Source organism: Myotis lucifugus, unplaced genomic scaffold, assembly GCF_000147115.1.
Source record: "Myotis lucifugus unplaced genomic scaffold, Myoluc2.0 scaffold_60, whole genome shotgun sequence".
NCBI lineage: Eukaryota > Metazoa > Chordata > Mammalia > Chiroptera > Vespertilionidae > Myotis > Myotis lucifugus.
In genome coordinates, this window is record NW_005871108.1 from 6,238,134 (window position 1) to 6,261,311 (window position 23,178).

The following is a 23,178-nucleotide window of genomic DNA, read 5'->3' on the forward strand; positions in this document are numbered from 1 at the left end:
GAGTCTCTGCTGTCACAGAGAGATTATGTTCTAGCAGGGAGGCAGACAATAAACACACAAATCAACTGACCCATAATAATAGCTTGTGATAAATGCTATGAAAGAAATAAACAAGATGGTATGATAGAAAATTGAGAAGGAAGACATTAACTCTATTAGCAGTCAGGATAGTATAAACTAAATCACAGAAATGTGATTTCAGACACACCAGAACGGCAAAACTTTTAAAGTTAGATAATGCCAAGTGTTGGCCAACATATAGAGAACTAAGTCTCATACACTGTTGGTGGGCATGTAAACTGGACCAGCTACTCTGGTAAACAATTTAGTAATTTCTAGTAAATTTTAGAGGTGTTTACCCTATAGCAGTTTTACCTTTAGGTATAATCTTAAAGAAATTCTCAAATATGGTCAGACATATACAGAAATATACATTGAAGCCTTATTAATAATGTAAAAAAAAATTGAAAACAGCCTAAATATTCATCAATAGGGAAACTGAGAAAAGAATTATGACATATTCATATAATAAAATACAGATAAAAATGAACTAGAACTATGAGCATTAATACATAGAGAAATCTTAAAAACACAATGCTGAATGAAATGCAGAAAGTTATGTGTATAATATACCACAGGTTTTTTAAAAAGAAGCACTAAATAGATTATATATTTAAAGTGTAAGAACTTGGAGGAGAAGGAATGGCACTAACATTAGGACTTGTTTCCTCCTGAGAGAGGATAGATTTTAAAAGGGAACCCAAGGAAGCTTTGCTCTCTCTGTCATTATATTTTTTGAGAGAAAGAAAGAATAAAGAGGGAGAGCGATGCAGGCCCCTGCCAGATGGGTGACACTACAGGAGAAACCAAATTGAAGAGAATGTGCAACAATTTGTCATTCTGACAATCTGGTTGCTGGAGACTTCCTTCCGTCATATCTTCCTTCAGTAGAGTCTTGTTTAAATATTCTCATTTGGCCTCAGCTGTACTACTGAGACCGGAGGGGAAAACCGGTTTACACTTTGGCCCTTAGGTTAGCAGACCTCCTGAGGCCAGGTAATTGATGGGAATAGTGTGTGTGTGTGTGTGTGTGTGTGTGTGTGTGTGTGTGTGTGTGTGTGTGTGTGTAGGGGGGCAGTGGGGGAGGGTGTGGAATGGAATGGGGGATAGTGAGCTGTGAAGGAAGTTCAGAAGAATGATGAAAAGGGAGATATAACAGATGGGTTAAAAGTAGGTTGAGGGAATGGGGCAAAGCAACTACTTTTTCATCATTTGATAATCTAGATGAAATTCAGAGTTAAAATTGACTAGCAAAACTTTAACTTTTTAGGGAGACTTCAGCTCCTACCTTCCATAATATACCCTCTAATTGTGTCATGACCAAAGTATCAAAGGGTCAAGAGTGCTTGAGCAATTCATATAGTTTCTCTTCATTTCAAAGTTTGTGAATGTAAATGGTATTAGAACAAAGAATATAAAAAGGAGATACTCACCTCCCTACGGACTTCTATATGTAGCCTTTGTGGCCTTGTGAGTAAAGAGCTTGAAGTCTCCATCTAAAGATGAGTGTGCAGAGACCCTGGCTACAGAGCCGACTCAATAGACAGGCCATTTAGAGGTGAAGCTGCCAACACCTTTCCACTTCAGTCATATCATGTGTTCCACAGGCTGTTTCTGCAGTTCCCTCACCCTGCACCCTAGTATTCTACAGGATATGACTACACAATGAGTCTGTGCTCAAGGGCACAGCCCAGGTAGCATCTAATAGGCTCTGGTCATAGAGCTTTTCCAGTATTCTCTGATTATTTACTATTTCCAAGGTTATGTACTTGACCCTTTATTCTCCAGGCTTATAAAACAACCTGAAATCATATTGGTCCCCAACACACTTCTCCATCCTAGACTGTCTTCCTCTTAATCAAAGATGTAGTTTAAGAGTCTTTTTAAAGAATTTAAACATTTAGGATATTACCATTATTGAATAATAATTAACTTTCACTTTTTTTTCTGAGTCATCTTCCTTCAGCTAAATGTGCTATCACCAGAACTATACAATCTGACTTATCATATCTCTCTGAACTAAGTTAAATTTTGATCACTTCGTGCCTGTTAGTACTTCTTCCTCTCTCTGGCCAGTCTGAAAGAGGTTAGGTAAACTTGTATGACAACATACTCTTGGAAATGTCAACGTTTTTATTAGTATGAAATTTTCTTCTGCATCTAGTAAGCAGTTACTATTTGAGCCTTTGGTATAGTTTTTATTATTATATAGGAATTTTTGATGTAATACTCCCACCATTACCTTATCTCTGTGTAGTGGTATAAAGTTCATTTGCTCATTTAATCCCCTAGTAAAAGAACTGGCCTCCACAATTACTTAGTCAGCCTTCTACCTATCAGAACACATTTTTCTTTTTAAAGTTCTACATTACATTTTCTCTGACTCTATCCTCAGTTTTCTCCCCTCTTACTCTTATATCTTTCAGCCTAGTTCAATCAACACCCATTCAGACATCTTTTATTTTTCAACTACCCATACTCTCAACCTCATAAATCATGCTCTTCATCTGGAAGCTTCTCTTGCAATATGTCAACATAAAATCTATCTTTTCCTCCTTCAAAGCCAACTCTAATACCTTTTTCACATAGTCTTTGATGACAATAAGAAGAAAAAGAGTGAATGACGATTTAACCCACACACAATAGCCCAGAACACCTTCAGAACATGGACTCTCTAGGAAAGTGCAGGTGGAAGGGGTCCAGGTATATGCATGTGACCACCCCCCCACCCCCGCCATGACCTGACCCATCTAAGCCAATACGTCTTCCCTAACCTTTTCCCTAGAATTATAGGTAAAGATCTTCTCTTCCCAGTAAGTTTGCTAAGCTAGATAAATGTGAGTTTGAGGCAGATGGCAGCCATCAAGCCCATGATGAAACAGAGCTTGTCAGAGAAATAAATCCTCCAGTGACAGGAGAAAAGGGAACTGAGATTGGGAGTGATGATTATTAAAAAAAATAAACTCATGGGGGGGAAAGGACACATATGTAATACCCTTTGTAATACTTTTAGCAAAAAAAAAAAATTAAAAAAAAAGATAAAAAAAATAAATTCATTTTTTTCTATAAAATTCTTTTTTCCCCTCCAATTGAGAATAAAGTCACATATATCCTTAAAACTTAATAATCAACCTTTCCCTCACTCCCCTAAAACCAACAAAAGGTGGAGGGCATCTCAAGGGGAGGAACTATGAACAGAGGCCATTATGAAAGGAAAACTGCAGAGCAGAAGTAGGGGTAGATCAGTAATAATTCCAGTTTTCCTGGGGGGGTGTGGGGCATACAAAGGGAAGCAGTGGCCAATAAGTGGACTGGGACCACATTTGCATCCTTCAAGGCCAGGGGAGCAGCATGTAACTACTGATCAAAATCTGTAACAGATTGCAGCAGACGGCTGAATCCCAGCTGTCTCCAAACACCTCTTTTCTATGGAAGGAATGTTCAGGATATTTATTTCACTTAATCTTATTTTTGTAACAATCCCATTCAACAAGTAATTGGGAAGAGTTTAAAACTGTTTAAAACCCTTTAGAAGAGGCCGGTCACATACATTTGAATTATGGTACTAAAAACCATTTCTCACACTTGGGTTCTATAAATCAGTCCTCTAAAGAGCTATGGCATTTTTAAAAAATTATTTTCTTACCTATTGGGCTATCTCCTTTTTTAAAAAATACACTTTTATTGATTTCAGAGAGAGGAAAGGTGAGGGAGAGAGATAGAAACATCAATAATGAGAGAGAGCCCTAACCAGTTTGGCTCAGTGGATAGAGCGTCGGTCTGCGGACTGAAGGGTCCCAGGTTCGATTCCAGTCAAGGGCATGTACCTTGGTTGCGGGCACATCCCCAGTGGGGAGCGTGCAGGAGGCAGCTGATCGATGTTTCTTTCTCATCGATGTTTCTAACTCTCTATTCCTTTCCCTCTCCCTTCCTCTCTGTAAAAAGTAAATAAAATATATTTAAAAAAAATAATAATAATGAGAGAGAATCACTGACCGGCTGCCTCCTGCATGCACCCTTCTGGGGATCAAGCCGGCAACCTGGGCATGTGCCCTTGACTGGAATCGAACCTGGGACCCTTCAGTCCGCAGGCCAATGAGGAGCTACTGTATTTTTTAAAATATGTTTTTAAAATTGATTTTAGAGAGAGGAGAAGGGAGAGGAAGAGAGAAACATCCATCAGTTGCCTCCCTGGGCATGTGGCCCGACCCAGAATCGAACCAGCAACCTTTCAGTACACTGGATGACACTCAACCAATCAGTCACACCAACCAAGGCTAAAGAGCTACTGCATTTAAACAGCCAGCATGAAATTATTCAGCCATTGGCCTGCCTGGATTATCCTAGGAGCAAGAACTCCATTCTCTTCTATGAGAATGATATATCCTGGCAGACAGCAGCTTTTCACTCTCCATTAATATTTATTGAGTAACCCTCTGGTGGAAGTGGGAGGCAATTTGACAAGATATGCCAAGGGCCTTAGATATTCTCATTCCAAAAATTAATCTAAGGAAATAACTCAAAGTGTGGATGAAATTTATGCACTAAAATGTTCAGTGAAGATATCATAAGCAATCTAATTCTAAAAATAATGAAATACTTATGTCATGGCATAGCTATATGATTAAATAACAGGTAGCCATTAGAAATTTTTATGAGTTTAAAACTATGGAAATGAGATTGTGTTCTATTATTAAGTCAGAGAAGGGGATACAAAATTGTATATCCAGTATAACCAACTAAAGAAATTTAAAAATTAATTATTTTAATATTACATATACACATATATTTCAACACTATATTAACAGGGTTGTCCCTGAGTTATAGAATTATGAGTTTTTCCCCAACTACTTTCTAATTCTAATTCTCTGCTTTCCAAATATTCAACTATGAGCATGTACTCTTTTGATAACCAGAATGAAAAAGTAAAAACTGGAAAGAAATATAATAGAATATGGTTATCTCTAGGTAATAGGATAATAGGCAATCTTTATTTTTATACTTTTTTGAATTTTCTAAATTTGTTTCTGATCATACACAGGATAAGTGTTATTTTCTTTAAAGCAATATCATATACACAGAAGCAACAGCATTTGTTTCAGCTCTAATTCCAAGCTTTTAAACAGTCTCACAAGGAGAAGAGAATTAAGCAACACTGAAGTAGATAAACGGACACTAAGCCTGCTGATTCATTGTTCCAAATGGCAACAGGCTCATTTCTCTTTTCTCATCAATTCTAAGCATGTCACCTCTAATCACCCATTCCTTCATTACTGTAATACACAAATATAACTGCTGTTTGCCTCAGAGAAGCTATAGAGCAATGAAATCACTTGGGACAATCGAAGAACCAAGAGAAATGGTACACTTTTAATTACATTTTCAGTTATTGAAAAAACACACACAAACAAACACCTATTTGATTAGTAAGGAAAAATCGGTTCAGACTGAAGTTATGAGCTTAATTGATGATGCCAAGATAACTTCCTGGGATATCATCAAAGATTCCTTTAAGATTTCTGAGGCAAGACAGATCAGAAGAAGCCCACAGTTATGCTAATAGACAACACCAATGCCAAGGTTGAATGCCTTTCCATTTAGTGACAATGCCAGCTTTATAGACTTGTTCTGCTTTGTTTCTTAAGAACGCCCAATGGTTTCTGAGAAGCCTTCAGGCAAATTAGGCACTCTAGACTTCCCACATCACAGTTCCCAACTCCTAGGCCTTCCTTCAATCAGCCTGTTGCTAGACTCCTGACCTAGCTGCCACCAGTCTCCAGAACATCACATAATCCTTTAACAAAGATACAGATGAGAATGGTGGTAGGAGAGCATTCCTGAGTTCTGGAAGGAGGAAAAGAGCCTATGTTTTTTTCTTTTTTAAAACACAAAGAAGCTGTACATTAAAACACCAGTGACACACACTTGCCACCATTCTATTTGTATCAGAAATGAATTAAAAGTTGTATTTCATAAGGCCAGAACATGTTACTAAAGCTTCACCCAAAATATCAAGATCTTTTAAGACTTAATATTAAAAAGTGATTTATATTTATATTTCTAAAACTCAATTTCATTTATATCTAAGTATATGTATGCATTAAAAAATCCTAAAGGCTATATTCTAAAATATTAACACCAGTGAAAAAACAAGTGATATTTATTTATTTACTTTTTGGTATTTTTAAAATCTATTTTGCAATGAGCTTGTAAGTTTTTATATTCCAATGTTCTCTTTTGGGGAGGGGATATCCAATTTGATGAAAATAAATGCTTCCACACTTTTTGGCAGGAGTTTACAAATACTATTTCTGGAATTCCTCACCTTGAATTTTACTGTCCCTCTCTCAAATGATTTCCTTCTAGGTAAATTATATCAAATATTAACAGCAATCAAGTTCAACAGGTTCAATCTAGGATCCAAACCATAGATGAAATTAGGCAAAATTAAAAACACTAAACCCAAACTTGACTGCTACCATCTATTAAAAAATAATATGACTTCTTGTTTTTGAGTAAAGGAATATAGCAAATGATTTCCTACCAGTACTAGGTTGATTACGTTGTATATATAAAGTAACAAATAGTCACACTAAGAGGTATTTCACACTAGGATTCAGAAATCTATAACAACACAATGAGCACACTGCCCCTTACAAAGTGAGTCTCATCTATCCTGCCAAGGAACCTCAGCTTTCCATACCATTCAACTCCTTATAACATCTCAGCTTTGCACATTTCCAGGTGGGAAAGAACAGGCAATGGATTCAGGAAGAATGGGGTTTTTCAACCCCAACTTACTACCTTGTGCCCAGCTCAACCATTGAGCCACACGACCCATGAACCAGGAGGTCATGGTTCCATTCCCAGTCAGGGCCCATGCCTGGGTTTTAGGATCCATCCCCAGGAGGAGGCAACCGATCCATGTTTCTCTGTCATCATTGATGTTTCTATCTCTCTCCCCCTCTCCCTTCCTCTCATTGAAATCAATAAAAACCATATTTAAACACACACACACACACACACACACACACACACACACACCTTGTGATATTGTTCCAAGAACTGGAGATGACATATTTAATATCTATAATAGTTACTCTGTAAATTATGATATAACTGGTTTGCCTATGAGATAAATATTAGTCCTTCCTTTTGATACTAATGCTATAGATTTCACTACAGTTAACATAAAATGAATATCTGAAAATAACTGTTTGCCTTTGGGTATATGGGTTGGTGAAATCCTGCAAGCAAGGAAGTTGGTTTCCCAACACCTTCCTTTTCTGCCTAGTACCCTGTGAGTCTACTTCACGCTGCTTCTGACAGCCACTGCTCTGACACCATCCCCAAAACAGGAGCCAGACTGCATGGGCTTATAAGATACCCATTTCTGTGTACTCATTCCTTCCTCCCATTTCTTTCAGGGCCAGTCAATACATAAAGTAGACAGATCAAGAGTTGCTGGTTCATTTTATTAATTTTTAAATTGGCAATAGAGTTACAGGGGAAAAAACTAATCAAACAAAAAAAACAGACTAGGAAGAGAACAGTATCATTTAAGAAAATACTAATGAGTCAGGTTGAATTTTGTATTTCTAAATATAAAGCTAATAGAAACCTACATTTTGTATTAATAACACTTGTCTTTTTTTTTTTTTTAGGAAAAGATTTTGTTAAGTTTCCCCTCCAAACTACCCTTCCCCCATCTTTTCTGCAGTGAGGTGACAATCCTCCATTTGACACCTGTGACTGGGGTTTCCAGTGTCATTTGATGAAAGGAGATCTTAATCACATAGACACAGTAACCTACAACCATAAAAACAGGCCCTGGCAGGCAAATTTTGAATATAATAGCAAATTATTTTAAATAAGTTTGATATAATAACTAAAAGAACACGAAGGAGCCGTGACTGCTATGAAGAGAGATGCACTTCTACAAGACCACCAGCACAGGGAGGGAAGCACTGCAGAAAACCTGTACACAGACCTCCTTGGTGCTTGTACAGTCCTTACCTGACAGTCGAAGTCCTGGAAGTTTCGTGTACCATTCTGTCAACAGAAGGCAGAAAACACAGTCAGTTTCCCCATGTGGCTTCCCCAAATGTGCAGCAAATTCAGTTCACAGTGAAAGCAGTGCATGTGTAGTGTACTGGTTGCCATAAACTAAAATGGTTCTTCTCATAAAAAGTCTTCAGAGGCAGGATGGGTTCCTAACATGTGTTAGTAAAAGTTGAGTTTTTAGAGGTGAGATTATACCTTGGTGGACTTCCTAAGAATCTATCCTATATAATAAAAGGGTAATATGCAAATTGACCCTAAAGGCAGAACGACTGGTCACTATGACGCACACTGACCACCAGGGGGCAGACGCTCAACGCAGGAGCTGCCCCCTACTGGTCAGTGCACTCCCACTGGGGGAGCTTCGCTCAGCCACAAGCCGGGCTGACAGCTGCGAATGCAGCGGTGGTAGCAGGAACCTCTCCTGCCTCCTCGGCAGCGCTATGGATGTCTGACTGCGGCTTAGGCTCACTCCCCGGGGAGCAGGCTTAAGCCGCAGTCGGACATCCCCTGAGGGTTCCCGGGCTGCCAGAGGGAGGTCTGACTGCCAGCTTAGGTCTGATTCCCCAGGGAGCGGGCCTCAGCCTGCAGGTGTACATCCCCCGAGGGGTCCAGGACTGTGAGAGCGTGCAGGCCAGGCTGAGGGACCCCCCTGAGTGCACAAATTTTCATGCACCGGGCCTCTAGTATGCATATAAAAGCCTAATATGCAAATAGACCAAATTGTGGAACAACTGAACAACTGGTCACTATAACGTGCACTGACCACCAGGGGGCATGCACAGAACAGGGCAGGCATCGGCAGCAGGCGGCAGAGTGTGGAACATGGTGGGCGGTGGCTGCGGAGGGATGGTAGAGCAGGTGAGCAGGGGTGCCAGACCAAGGCGAGCGCCAGTCGCTGTCATAGGGGCGAACATCTGGTGTTTACTGAAAATTCTTTGCTCCTGCGCGCTGTGATCCCGCCCAGCATTCGCACCTGCTGCTGGTGCTGGCCCCGCTCACACCCGCTGCCAGAGCCGGAGCCACCACTCACACCTACTGCCGGCGCCAGGCCCCGATTGCTCGGCGCTGTGAGCAGGTGCAAGTGTGGCTGCCGGCCCCATTGCCTTTCAGGGCTTCTCCACCTCCCCCTGCTCCTGAGGGGCAATCGGGGCAGCAGCCGCCGCTCGCACCTGCTGACAACACCGGTCCGGCTTATACCCGCTGCTGGCGCAGGCCCCAATTGCTCCATGCCATCAGCAGGTGCAAGTGGGACCGGTGTCATCAGCACATGGGAGCAGCAGTGGTGGCAGGAGCAGGGCTACAGGCAGATAGGGGACAGGGGGCCTTGGAGGGAGGGGCCGGGTGTGGAAGATGGACTGAGACCCGCCCCTGTGCCCACCGCAGCCTCACGGCCCACAGTTCCTTTCAAGGTGCACAAATTCGTGCACTGGGCCCCTAGTATAAAAGAAAGCAGCCTGCTTTCCCAGTAAAGCTTGTAACTTCTTGCCTCTCTATCTAAGAAGAGCAGTGAGAACTTGTAGGAAGAGGGTAAGACATGGATCAGAGTCTGACAGCAAACTTATAACCCACCAAGGAGCACCTGGGAGGAAAGGAGTTCCTGAGAGGAATAAGGAAGGCAGCAGTGCCTAGAACCAGGAATTAAAGAAAGGATTAAGGAGAGAACAAAGATATAGATGGATTGGAAATGGAAGACTTGAAATTGAATGAGGAAGAAAGTGTCACTGGAGGGAAGGATTAAGGAGAGAACAAAGATATAGATGGATTGGAAATGGAAGACGTGAAATTGAATGAGGAAGAAAGTGTCACTGGAGGGAAAGAAAAACAAAACAGGATTCCTAATACACTGACCTATCTGTTGCATTCCATAAAACTGCTGATAGGAAAAAGGACACCTCACTGAATCATTTAAAAAGCAGAACATAGTCAAAAGACCAAAGGAGAATTCACCAACCTTCTAAAAAGAGATTATATCACAGTAACGTTTGATTTAAAAAAAAAAAAAGTCAATGGGAATGACTCAGAGGCATTTTTGTAGCATTTTAGATGCCAGAGTCCAAGAGTATGACATAAGAGTATAAAAATGATAATGAGTGATGTGTTTGGGAGGGGGGAAAAACCCTTCTGATTTGATTTTTCATAAAATATTTGATTTTTCATAAAGTAAAGCCCTTCCCCTGAAAGAAACCTCTTTTTATTTAGAAACTATGTTATCATAAAATATACATTCTGCCTACAATGGTCTCCCGAAGGTGTGGAGCTACTAATAAGCACCTTCCCAAAAGCTGCCCCTTCAGAGATCTAGACAGCTGGCCACTAAACAGTCCCATCCCTCCTTCAAGATCCTCTTAGCCCTGGCCAAAAAGGCTCAGTTGGTTGGGCACAGTCACACACACCAGAAGGTTGCTAGTTCAATTCCCGGCCAATCGATTTTGCATTCTCACATCAGTATTTCTCTCCCTCCCTCTCTCCCTCTCCTTTCTTCTCTCTCTAAAAATCAATAAAAAAATATTTTGCCCAGCTGATTGAGCACTGACCCAGAAACCAAGAGGTCACTGGTTCAACTCACAGTCAGGGCACGTGCCTGGGTTGTGTGCTTGATCCCTAGTAGGGACAGTGCATGAGGCAGCTGATCAATGATGTTCCTCTCTCATGGATGTTTCTCTCTATCCTTCTCCCTTCCTCTCTCTCCAAAAATTAATAAAAACATTAAAAAAATTAAAAAAAAACAAATAAAATGGTCAATTAAAAAAAAAAAGAAGATCCTCTTAGAAACAATTCTGTATCCCACTGCTGGCAGGACAAAACAGAGATCTTAAAAACACAGCCCAGTATGGTATAAAAAACCCTAAAGAAACAAACTGTCCTCCAGATAAGAGGAACTAGTACATCTACAGCAGCACTATCCAATATGGAGTCACTGGTAACATGTGGCAATTAAATTTAAATGTTACAGTTTCTCAGTCACATTTGCCACATTTCAAGTGCTCAGCAGATACACATGGCTAGTGGCAACTATATTATTGGACAGCAAAGATAAAAAAATTTTTTCCATGATTGCAGAAATTTCTGGACAGTACTGATTTAGATAGAGAAAGCTTTTGCAGGAATAAGGCTATGGATGAACAGACCTTAGTTCTCTAAAGGTGGCAGTAAAATCACAATAGGTTACCAATCAGAGAGACTGCAGATAATACCGAGAACTGGAAAGGGTGGTGGAGACAGCTGGTCTGAAGTATTATTCCTGGCATGAAACCAAGTTCACAAAATAAAGTCTGATGCTATCAGAGCTTGGAGAGACAACAAAGATACCGTGCAGATGGGACTGGGACGCGTATTTCTCAGGAATGCCACTACTGGTAAAAGGGATTATAATATTCCACGGCTCCCATTAGCCCCATAATATGCCCAAGAACTCCTTCAGAGAAATCACTGTGTTTAATTTCTTTTTTTTTTTTAGATATATTTTTACTGATTTCAGAAAGGAAGAGGGAGAGAATGGAACATCAGTGATTGGCTGCCTCCTGCACACCCCACACTGGGGATCGAGCCCGCAACCCAGGCATGTGCCCTGACTGGGAATCGAACCATGACCTCCTGGTTCATAGGTCAATGCTCAACCACTGAGCCACACTGGCCGGGCCATTTTGTTTAACTTCTAATTAACGATAAGAAGCAGAAAGCAGAGCCGTCTTATATACTAGGGTAGATGATTTGAGTAGAATATAAATGACCAGTGAGCCCCTGATTCCTGATTCAACTTGCACCGTCCCCCAAATAAAGCACCAGTCATGAGGCATTCTGTGAAGCCCTGAGGTCTCTGAGATGAGCACAAAGGGAAATGCCAAAAGTGGAAAGAGATGATTCTTTCTAGAAATCAAAGCAAACATCTCTTTATTGAATAAGTAGCAAAAAACAACTACATGTTCTTAATCCAATGTACACAGCTAGGCTCTCAGAAAGAAAAGTACTAATAATTGAAAGAAGACTAACACTTGTTTTCTTGGCATTTTTTTCAAGAGATGCCAGACTCTCTTGGAGAATGGCTTCAGGCTTCATGAGTGATCATCTTAGAGAAAGGATATGCCTGGGTTTGTTTGACAGTATTTAGCATCCAGAGTTTCTGAATGGAGGCCATTACTCGATCTGTGGTCAAGTGAAGAATATTATTTGAAGTCATTAAAAATTTCATACTGCTTATTGGGTGTATTCTGGAAGGATCAAGACTTCCTGGAGCCCTTCCATGAGAACTTAATTGTCTCTGATATTTGAGGTACATAATTCTACTCTAAGAAAACTTTTACGAGTTTCAAATTCTGTGTATCTTCTTTTTTATTTCTGTACATTTTAAAGATACCATTAATTCCATGTTCAAAGAGATTCTTGCACTAAGCAGACTTAAATAGATGAAAGGGATTCAAGAAAAAATTAAAATAATATAATAATTGGGGGAAAGACAAAAAAGAAAGATAAATTATTACTGAAAGCTGCAGTCAAGGTAGAAACCGGCTAAGAGGAGAGTTTCCTGGTAGAATCTCGTGCCAGGTGTAGAAGGTAAGTGAAGCAGCTCCTGAAGGTAAATTAAAAACAAGTAATTTTCTCAAATACAAGCCTGGAGATTAAGCAAAACGCAACTAAGAATAGGTCAGTGAATAAAAAGAAGTATGAAAAAAAAGGGGGGCGGGGAGAAAGTTTTAAAAAGTTAAAAAAACAAACAAACACAAGTAATTATTAGGAAGAAGAAGAGAGATGTAGTTTCCCAACATGAGATCTAGTCAAGAGGAATATATAGTTTCAAAAGACAGAAAGTAAAAGATATAATGGAAAAGAAGACAAGATAGATAAGACCACAGAACCAACTACCAAGAGGAAGATTTGAAGTAAATCTACCTGTTCTGTGAACTTGAAGGGAGTGAGGTTGTGTCTAATTCACCATTATATTCTCAGTCCTAGCACTTAGTAAATGCAATAAACTTCATTTTGCATAGGTTATCAACATCCCAAAATAGACATACTCAATTTGAATAAAAATATCAAAGAAGAAGAATTATATGCAAATAATATGCTAGAAATTAAAATGGGGGAAGGGAGCTGTTTTAAACAGTAAAATTTTAGAAACAAGTTAATTTTAAAAGACTATTAGAGAATAAAATATGACATTTCTATTAAAAGAGAAATCTGTTCAAGCTATAATCCAGAGACAAAAGTGAAAGTTCTACATATATGTGAGTGTGTGTGTTTGTATGACTGTATGTGTATATATATTTTAATTATCTATATTATTACCTTCAAAAATACTAATTAAAAAACTGAGACTTCATAAAGAAACTTATAAAGAGGTCAGACACTTAGATAACCATCTGCAGACTGATGAAAAAGTACAATTTCAATTCTAAAAAAACCTCTACCTTAACAGACTATCAGGCTAACATTATGTGTCACTGACCCCTTGGAATAAAAACTGTGGGCACCAGGCTAAGTTATGGTTAAGGCTTGGGCTCCTCCCACCAACTCCTGCTGACATTGTAGAGGGTTGAGAACTGTCTACCAGAGTGGTATCATTACTTGCTTGGGAACTCATTTGCTGCTCCAGTCCCATCTTGAGAATTTCTGACAAATGATGTGACAATCACCTCTTAGTTAGCATGTTAAGGGACACCCACCCTCTAGTGCACAATAGATGTAGTACTTTCCAAATATCTATAATAATAAAAGTGTAATATGCTAATTAGACCGGACAGCCAAACGACCTTCCAGATGGCCTTTCAGACGAAGCCAGGGCTGCAAGGGCCGAGGCAAGCCACCACGGCTTCGAGGGCTGAGCCCCTTGCACGAAATTCGTGCATCAGGTCTCTAGTTCTTTAATGAAAATGTCAATAAATTTTTTTTAAAAGAAACCTTGGCACTAGCCCTTTGCCTGTTTCTACTATTGGAAGTTTATAAAAAAGCTAACTCCTGAGTTCTCTCTCCTACCCTCCTCTCCTCACAGTTCTATTTCTAGTCTCTAGTAGAAAGAGAAATCAAACTGTAATAGGGTCTACCTGTTCCTACTGTAACAACAACCAAAACAAAGTAAATAACTTGTTTCTGTTCTCCCAACCAAATATTTATACCTCTTCTTGGTATTTTCTCAATTCTGCAGGATCCAATTGTGGGCCCCTACTTATTTTCTCAAGCCTGGCTGCTGGCTTTCATCAGACTCAGTAATATCTGAACCAACAGTAGGTAGAGGAGGACAGGAAAAATGAAGCAAAACCCAGTCAACTCTCCTGCTTGGTATAAGGTCTTTTGAGTGAGGAGTGGAAACTACCAGCTACAAGAGGCAGCAGATCATGGGAAGATCTCTAGACCCCTGATTCAAGTTGAAATCAACAAATGTGGGATCTAGTCCTGGCTTTACTACCGTACTAGACACTAACGTTGGACAAGTCATATAACCTCTCTGAGCCATATCTGTAAAATAAAGCTGAAAATACCTTTAACTACTTATTTTACAAGAGGTTACGAGATTTATTTGATACTAGAGGGCTGGGGCACGAATTTGTGCATGGGTGGGGTCCCTCTGGGAGGCCTGCAGGGATCGGGGCCAAAACCCGCACTCCAACGCCGCCTGCAGCTCCTACCTGCCGCTCCCACTCATCCTGGCCCTATTGTGCCTGCTGCGGGCTCATGCCCAATCAGTCCTGGATCGAGAGGCTTGCACTGCCGCAGCAGCGCTCACCAGCCATGAGCCCTGCATCTGTTGCGTCTGGTGCCCTCCCAAGGCAAGTGGCCTGCGGGATCAGGCTGAAACTGGCTCTCCGACATCCCCCAAGGGGTCCCGGATTGCGAGAGGGTGCAGGCCAGGCTGAAGGGCCCCACTGGTGCATGGTTGGGCCAGGGAGGGACCGCAGGAGGGCTCCAGGACGTGTCCGGCCCATCTTGCTCAGTCCCAATCGTCCAGACCCCAGCAGCAAGCTAACCTACCAGTCGGAGCATCTACCCCTGTTGGTCAGTGCACGTCATACCGAGCGGTTGAGCAGCCTTAGTATATCATTAGCATACCACTCTTTGATTGGTTGTTCGGTTGTTCTGCGTTTGGTCTATTTGCATATTACCCTTTTATTATATAGGAGGATTTGTGAAAATGCTTTGAAAATTATTAAATGCTATTTTTTTAAAAATCATTTCATATTGCTGTGCAGTTTCTGGCCTCCCAAAGCAAAGTGCTAGTGGGTGCTTCTTTTCATCACTGGAGCCAAAACAAGCACAAAAAATTACCCACTTCTTCACAATTCTGAGCTGAGAAAAGCCTCACTTAACGCTATTTTGAGAATGCTTCCTCACAGTCATCTCAGGACAAATTTCTCCATATTAGATTGGGTCTAGATTTCCTTTAGCTCCCTGAAGCCAAGAGAATATAGTGATGTCTTTGTATAAGCATGTGTCTATGAGGAGAATGGAGAGAAAGATGAAGTGAAAGAGACAGGGCAAGCCACAGCGGTGATGCCAAAACACCTACTGAGTGAACATGGTGCAAAGGCCTCAGGTTTTGGAATAAGAAAGATGTAAGTTTTAGTCCTGGCTCTGTCACTTACTGACTGGGCAAGCCACTCTTTCAGTCAGATTTTCATCTGCTAAGTGAGGAATAATACTATCTACTTCAGAGGGATACTCTGATAATTTAAAGAGAGAAGGTATGTAAAGCATCTGGCATTAAAAGGTGCTTAATAAATAATAGCAGAATAGGTTAAAGTAAAAAAAACTCCCCCCAAAATAAAAAAAACTCAAGACATCTATCTATACCTATTCAAACCTGAAGGCTTGTCCTTTAATAGCAGTGGCTCTCAACTGGGGAGAACTTTGCCCCTCAGGAGACATTTGACAATATCTGGAGACATTTCTGACTGTCACAACTGGGGAGGTGCTACTGCCATCCAGTGAGTGGGTAGAGGCCAAGGATATATCCTACAATGCACAGAACAGTCTCCCACAATAAACCATTCTCCAGCCCAAAACCATAGTAGTGGTAAGACTCTGCAGTAGGCATTCTTAGGTACTCAATCAGAGTAAGCTACTTCACCTCTCTTAGCCTTAATTTCCTCACCAGCAACATGGGAATAATTGATCTGTGTGTCCTACATCACCAAGCTATTGGCAGGGTCAAATGAAATAATGGGTAAGCAGCATTATCATCATTATGCCGTTCACAGGGTATGCAAAAGCACCCACTTGCTCAGCAAAGACAGAAGCATTGATATATTGGGGGGGAGGGCTAACTGGGGTGGAATTCTTTGTTTGGGAATGCCCCATCCAAAGAGGACCTCTTGCCAATCTACTTCTATAAAGCTTCACTGGGGCAGGGGAGCTCTCATGCACAATGAATAGGAGCACTTTTTAGGGAGAGAGAGCATGGGAAGTGGGTAGGAACAGCACAGGCATATCAAAGAGGAGCTAACAGATGTTAGGAAGTGAGGCATTGATTACTTGAATTCATAGACTGCATGGGCTGCGTGACTTAAACAATAAAAATTTATTTTCTCACAGTTCTGGAGGTTGGAAATACAAGATCAAGATCCCAGTAGGGTTTAGTTTCTAGTAAGAGCTCTCTTCCTGGCTTACAAATGGCCACCATCTTGTTGTGTCCTCAAAAAGTAGCCATCTCTTTCTCTCTCTCTTCCTCTTTTTAAAAGGCTACGAATCCTATTGGAATAGGCTATACTCTTTTGACCTCATGTAACCTTAATTACCTCCTTAAAAGCCCTATCTTCAATAAAGTCAATGGGCGGGTAGGAGGGGTTCAACATATGAATTTGGGGGGAGAGGAGCACAATTCTGTCCATAGAACTTGGGCATACATCAGACACAGCCAAGGCATCATTGTGGCCTCAGAGAGGAGGATTCAGAAATTAATGCAATGCTTTTCTATGGTAACAGTCACTTTTCCATATACTTTCTCTATGAGCTATGCAGTCAATCCTGCAACTCTTTTGTATAGGGCCTCTTCAGGCATCCCATGTCCTTCCAGGGTTAGGAAAGGGTCCTCCTCTTATCTGTGTCCCAGTCCTCAAATAGCTGAGACCCATTAGGTCATGGTTTTCCTACATTGGCTAATCACTTTAGGCTCGGTTCTCAATTATGGGAGTTTTCTTTTTTTTTTTAATCCTCACCTGAGGATATGTTTTTATTGATTTTTTTTTTAGAGAGGAAGGGGAAGAGAGAGAGAGAAACATCAATCAGTTGCCTCCAGTATGCACCCCAACTGGGGTTTGAACTTGAAACCCAGATATGTGCCCTGACCAGGAATCAAACCCAAAACCTTTTGGTGTACAGGATGGCACTTCAAATAACCGGGCCACTCGGGCAGGGCAATTATGGGAATTTTTTAAAAAGCTCAACCACACCGCAGAACAATTCAATCAGAACCTCTGGAGGTAGGGCCAACGCATTGGTAATTTTTACATCTCCCCAAGTAATTCCAACAAGCAGGAACAGTGATCACAGAGGTGTATGTGTGTGTGTCCATTTCTCCTCCCCTCAGATTCCAATTTAGTTGGTGTAGAGTGGAACCCAGGAATCTGTATTTTTAAACAATTCCCCGGTTGATTCTGGTGATCAGCCAGATTTAGGATAGATTATAATCTTCCAGAAGCTAAACTGGCTACCTACCTGTCTTGTAACTTCATTTCTGTGGCTATGCATAAACTTTACAGAAGATTTTATTTCCTTCCTCTTCTTTGTGGCACATCATTTTGGGGACAGCCCTTCATATGCACCAAAAGACAGTACTTAAAGGAGTTTTTTTTAAACATGAGGGGGAAGCAGCAGAAGAAACGAAAGGGGGCTAAACAAAGTGTACAGCTTGCCAAGGGAAAGAACAAAAAATCTGGTGAAAGATAAAGGAAGGAGGGAAAGTGGAGATGGAGATGATGTCACAGGGGAGAAAATGGAGCTGATAGGATTCGATAGCAAATTAACAAAATGCATAGTAAGTCAACAGCCATAGAAGTTGTAGGTGAAGGGCCTTTCTTTCAGCTAAAAAAAAGGTAACAGGCAAAAACGTCTTTTGGTGTACCCCTCATCCCAACCTCACCCATTTTACCCTCACTCTTCATCAATACTTCCCTCAGGAAAGAATACCATGTAGTCATTCACGCCAAGCTACAAGAGTATTTTAATAGGGGACAATGACAATAAACCAAAAGAGGATTGAAAAAAAGGAATTTCAGGCACATTTACTGAATGGAGTGGGACCAGAGAGAGGATAAGCCTTTCTTAGCTTTTTGGTAACTTATATCACACTGGTCTTTAGCTTGTGTACTTCTTTAACACTAAAATGAAAATGAGGCATATTCCTGACATTCAAGCATCCCTGGATGAAAACCTCCACGTTGGCAGAAGGGTCCCATCATATACTTTTTTTAAAATAAATATATTTTATTGATTTTTTTACAGAGAGGAAGTGAGAGGGATAGAGAGTTAGAAACATCGATGAGAGAGAAACATCGATCAGCTGCCTCCTGCACACCTCCTACTGGGGATATGCCCGCAACCAAGGCACATGCCCTTGACTAGAATCGAACCTGGGACCCTTCAGTCCGCAGGCTGACGCTCTATCCACTGAGCCAAACCAGTTAGGGCCCATCATATACTTGACAAACTGTAGGGAGAGTGTTGTAGCCTATGCACTTCACTAGCCATGGATGTTTTCCTTAGAGAAACTGAAACTCAAGCCCTAGGTGGTTTGGCTCAGTGGATATAGCATTGGCCTGTAGACTGAAGGATGCTGGGTTCAATTCCGGTCAAGCCACATGCCCAGGTTGTGGGCTCGATCCCCAGCAGAGGGCATGTAAGAGGCAGCCCATCAATGATTCTCCTTTATCATTGATATTTCTATCTCTCTCTCCCTTCTCCCTTGCTCTCTGAAATCAATAAAAATACATTAAAAAAAAAAAGAAATTGAAACTTAAGATACTTGTAGTTTAAGTCAAATCCCACTCTCATACTTTCTACTTAACTTTGCATTATTATTTTTTCCCTTAATATCTCTATCTGAAAAGCAGGAAAATCTCAAGGATAACATGATTCAATTTGGCCAGTGGAAACAAAGTAGAAGGAAAGAAAAATGTGGAAAGGCACAAAAAAGATGGTTAAAAAAATATATTTTAAAAAGTATCTCCTCCATAGAAAGTCAAGCTAACTATATTTTGAATTAGTTACTATTTAGATAATATAGAAATGAACTAATCGCAGAAGAGACATTTTAGTGGAAAGAATAGTCTCTACATTTTAGTGAAAACAGAGCAGTCTTTACCTTATCATTTAGAAGTGGTTTGATCTCTGTGAGTTGAACATCCTGAAGTTCATCCATGAGGAAGATGAAAGTAGAGGATTCTCAAAAATAAATCAGTAACTCTGAAACAGAAGAGAAGATAGTGAAGAAAAAGGCTTAAACTAGGAGTTGGGCCCTGGCCGGGTAGTTCAATTGGTTTGAGCAGTGGTCGGCAAACTGCAGCTGGCAAGCCACATACGGCTCTGTGGCCCCTTAAGTGTGGCTCTTCCACAAAATACCACATGCGGGCGCGCATGTACAGTGCGATTGAAACTTCGTGGCCCATGAGCAGAAGTCGGTATTTTGTGGAAGAGCCACACTCAAGGGGCCAAAGAGCCGCATGTGGCTCGCGAGCCGCAGTTTGCCGACCACTGGCGTTAGAGCATCCTGCCGATACGCCAAAGTTGCAGGTTCTATCTCTGGTCAGGGCACATACAAGTCAACCAATGAATGCATAAATAAGTGGAACAACAAATCTCTTGTGTGTATGTTTTTTCTCTTTTCCTTTCTCTCTCGCAATGAAAAAAATTTAAAACAGGAGTTGGAAATATAATAGTCCCATTACTTCCATTCATTCAAATATTAGAGGTTAGCATGTGACATGCACTGCTCAGGGTGCTGAAGACACAAGAAACTAGACCAGTGATGGCGAACCTTTTGAGCTCGGCGTGTCAGCATTTTGAAAAACCCTAACTTAACTCTGGTGCCGTGTCACATATAGAAATTTTTTGCTATTTGCAACCATAGTAAAACAAAGACTTATATTTTTGATATTTATTTTATATATTTAAATGTCATTTAACAAAGAAAAATCAACCAAAAAAATGAGTTCGCGTGTCACTTCTGACAGGCGTGTCATAGGTTCGCCATCACTGAACTAGACAGTTATGGCAGACAGACTCAAAGTGGTGTCTATGATCTCTGCCTTCTGATATTCACATCCTAGCATAACCTCTCTCTCCCCTGAGTGTGGGTAAGACCCATGACTTTTATTATTCCTTCCAAGGACCCAGAGAATGCCAAGCAGGAACACTCTTCAAACTATGGACCCCATATGCCAATCATAAGCATCCCAAACATTTGTGCCACTTAGAGAGCACAAGCCTGATGATAATTTAACTTTCCTGTAGAACATGATTCTTTTCTCAGATCCCAGGCATCCTATAAACTTGATTAAGCTACCGAATGCTCAAAAGCTGAAATTTTTAGTTTGTTTTTAAACTGATTTTTTAAAAAGTGTTTTTATTGATTTCAGAGAGGGAGATGGAAACATTGGCTGCCTCCTGCACACCCCCTACTGGGGATTGAGCCCATAACCCGGGTATACGCCACAACTGGGAATGGAACCGGTGACCTTCTGGTGCTTGGGACAATGCTCTACCAAATAAGCCACAGCGGCTGGACTTAGTTTGTTTTCTACCAGTTACATTTCAAAAGGAGATGGAATGGCTTGAATCTTTTATCACAAATTTCAGCCAGCATCTACAATTCTCTCTTTTGCAGTCATGCTTTGACCCAGTTAACTCTAAAAATATTGGCCTACCTGCTATCTACTTGTGTGTTTATTAATCACACTATAAACTGTGGCTACTTTTCATTTGGACTTCACTGGTTATCAATAATTTAAAATGGCGATTTGAAAGTTCTTTTTCCTATTATAAAAGCAATACTATATATGCTCACTTTAGAAAATGTGGAAACCACAGAATAATGAAGATATTTTACTTAGTGTTTCCATCTAAAGACAACTACTGTTAAGATTTCGTCTATTTCCATTTGTTCTTTTTTCCCATGTAAAATGGTGATTTCCTGAAAATGTTTTTCCAACCCACCTGCTTTATTCCCTACTCTAACTCAGTCACTTGCAAGCAGGATACTTCAAAATGTTGATAACTCAAATGTGACTGCATAAGGCCTGTCCAAGAGCCTTGGGAACAGAGGAAAGCCTGAGCTGCCCTCAGGTCCAAAGTGACTGGCATTCACTGTGTTCCCATGCAATTTATAAAGATTAAAAAAAAGTGATGATGTGATGTTTGGGCCAGGACAAACACTTCAATAAAGGCACAAATTAAATAAGAAGGCTGTCCCCATCAGCTGGGTCCAGTGCAGACTTAATGCAGGACAGGAAGCTGCTATAGTGTGACTTAAGAATTGGCAATAAGACAATAGATGTTCACCTTCCACATTAAAGGGGACCTAATGTATTCTTCTAGAGACTCAATTTTTTGCTTCGTTCTAATTGTTCTGAGCCCTTGCCAATGAACAGTTTTTTAACACCTATGAGAAAACTAAGACTACATGGTGGAAAATTCCATCTCCAGATCTCCCAGCTACACAGACTGGCTTCCTCCTGGGGAATCTAAAGCCTGAGGTTCCCTCTGCACAAATGATATGACTGGCAGATCCATCCTGGTACTAAGGGATATTAATATTTTTAAAAGCTAGTAGGGATTTTATAAACTGCAGTAAATAACAAAATGCTAACCCTCTTTCCCAGCTTTATGAGGTAGAGGGAAGACTGAAAAGTAAAAACCAGCCATCCTCAAACTGAAGAAGTAAGCCTGATACCAAATGGCTGGGGAAAACGGGGGGAAGGGAGTATAAATCATATACTGTGCCAGGAACTATAACCTAAGCACCTTATGTTGAATCCTCCTAACAGTCTTCTTGGGTAGATATCTTCATTTCTTACTCTAAAGTTGAGAAACTTAGGCTTAGAGAGAAGTGAAGTGACTTTTCCAATATCCCACATCTAAGAAGTACAAGGCAAGGATTTAAAAGCCTTTGCTTTTCCCACTATACCATAATGTCAACACCAGGCTCTATCTACTGGCTGTAGAACCCTGGGCAAGTTTCTTCCTCTCTAGTCACAGGGGCACCTCCTTGAAGTAAAGGTAATAGAAGCCCAGAGTAATTCTGTATCACTAGTAACTCAGATGCCTTAGAATGAAGGTTTGAGTCATCACACCAGCAAAAATCCCCTCAATATCTCAATAGTTAGCTGAGGATTAGGAGAACATGAGTAGGGAAAGAGAAACAAAATTCCATCTATTACTTGGTAACCAGTTTCAGAAACAATGGTTATTTCTTGCTTTTTGTTAGAACAGTGAGCCTCAAACAATCACCTGGATATCTTGTTCAGGATCTTAGGCACAATCAGCTTTGAGTGATGACAATCCAATAAGTGACCTCATCATATGAGGAGTGAAGATCATTTGAGTTGAGATGAAGAACAGAAAGGCTAGATTATTAGCACCAATCAATCCCTAATAGAGATGAGGAGAATGGGACAGAGGAAGACAATTTAATTTTATCCTGCCTTCTTCTAAAAAAGATTTCAGATGGGAATTCAAAAAGATTCAACAGTCTTCCCCCCCGCCCCCCCCCCGCACCAAATAAATAAATAAATAAATAAATAAATAAAAGATTCAACAGACCAGACTAATTAGAAGGGGAATGATGTACTGGAGAAAGATAGAGTTTAGTAGTTTAGTGCAGAAATCTAGTTGATGGAGAGTGGAGGAAGTCAATGGGGGGGGGGCGGGGGAGGAGGGAGACATCTTTAATACTTTCAACAATAAAGATATATTGAAACAAAAGAAAGAAATCTAGCTGGCAGGTGAAAAAGAGCCTGAGCTGGCTATTAAAATCACAGATATAAAGAAAGGAAATCAGGGGTATAAAATTGATAAAAACATTGTGAGGTCAGAGAAGTCAGATTTTGCCAAGGTTTTGTAGGGGTTCAG

The 23,178-nt window shown here is 40.6% G+C and overlaps 1 protein-coding gene across 2 annotated transcripts in view; it reads right to left on the reverse strand.

Annotated features, from left to right (window-relative positions):
• NDRG3 (NDRG family member 3) overlaps positions 1-22,694 on the reverse strand; it is a 66,617-nt gene extending 43,923 nt beyond the window's left edge. For both annotated transcript variants that reach the window (XM_023754460.1, XM_023754459.1), the window contains exons 1-3: positions 22,558-22,694; positions 19,415-19,515; positions 8,077-8,112 (exon numbers count right to left, since the gene is read on the reverse strand). In XM_023754460.1, the coding sequence (XP_023610228.1) occupies positions 8,077-8,112; positions 19,415-19,471 (93 nt within the window). In that variant the 5' untranslated portion in view covers positions 19,472-19,515; positions 22,558-22,694. The remainder of the gene's footprint in view (positions 1-8,076; positions 8,113-19,414; positions 19,516-22,557) is intronic.
• Positions 22,695-23,178: the final 484 nt, after the last annotated feature.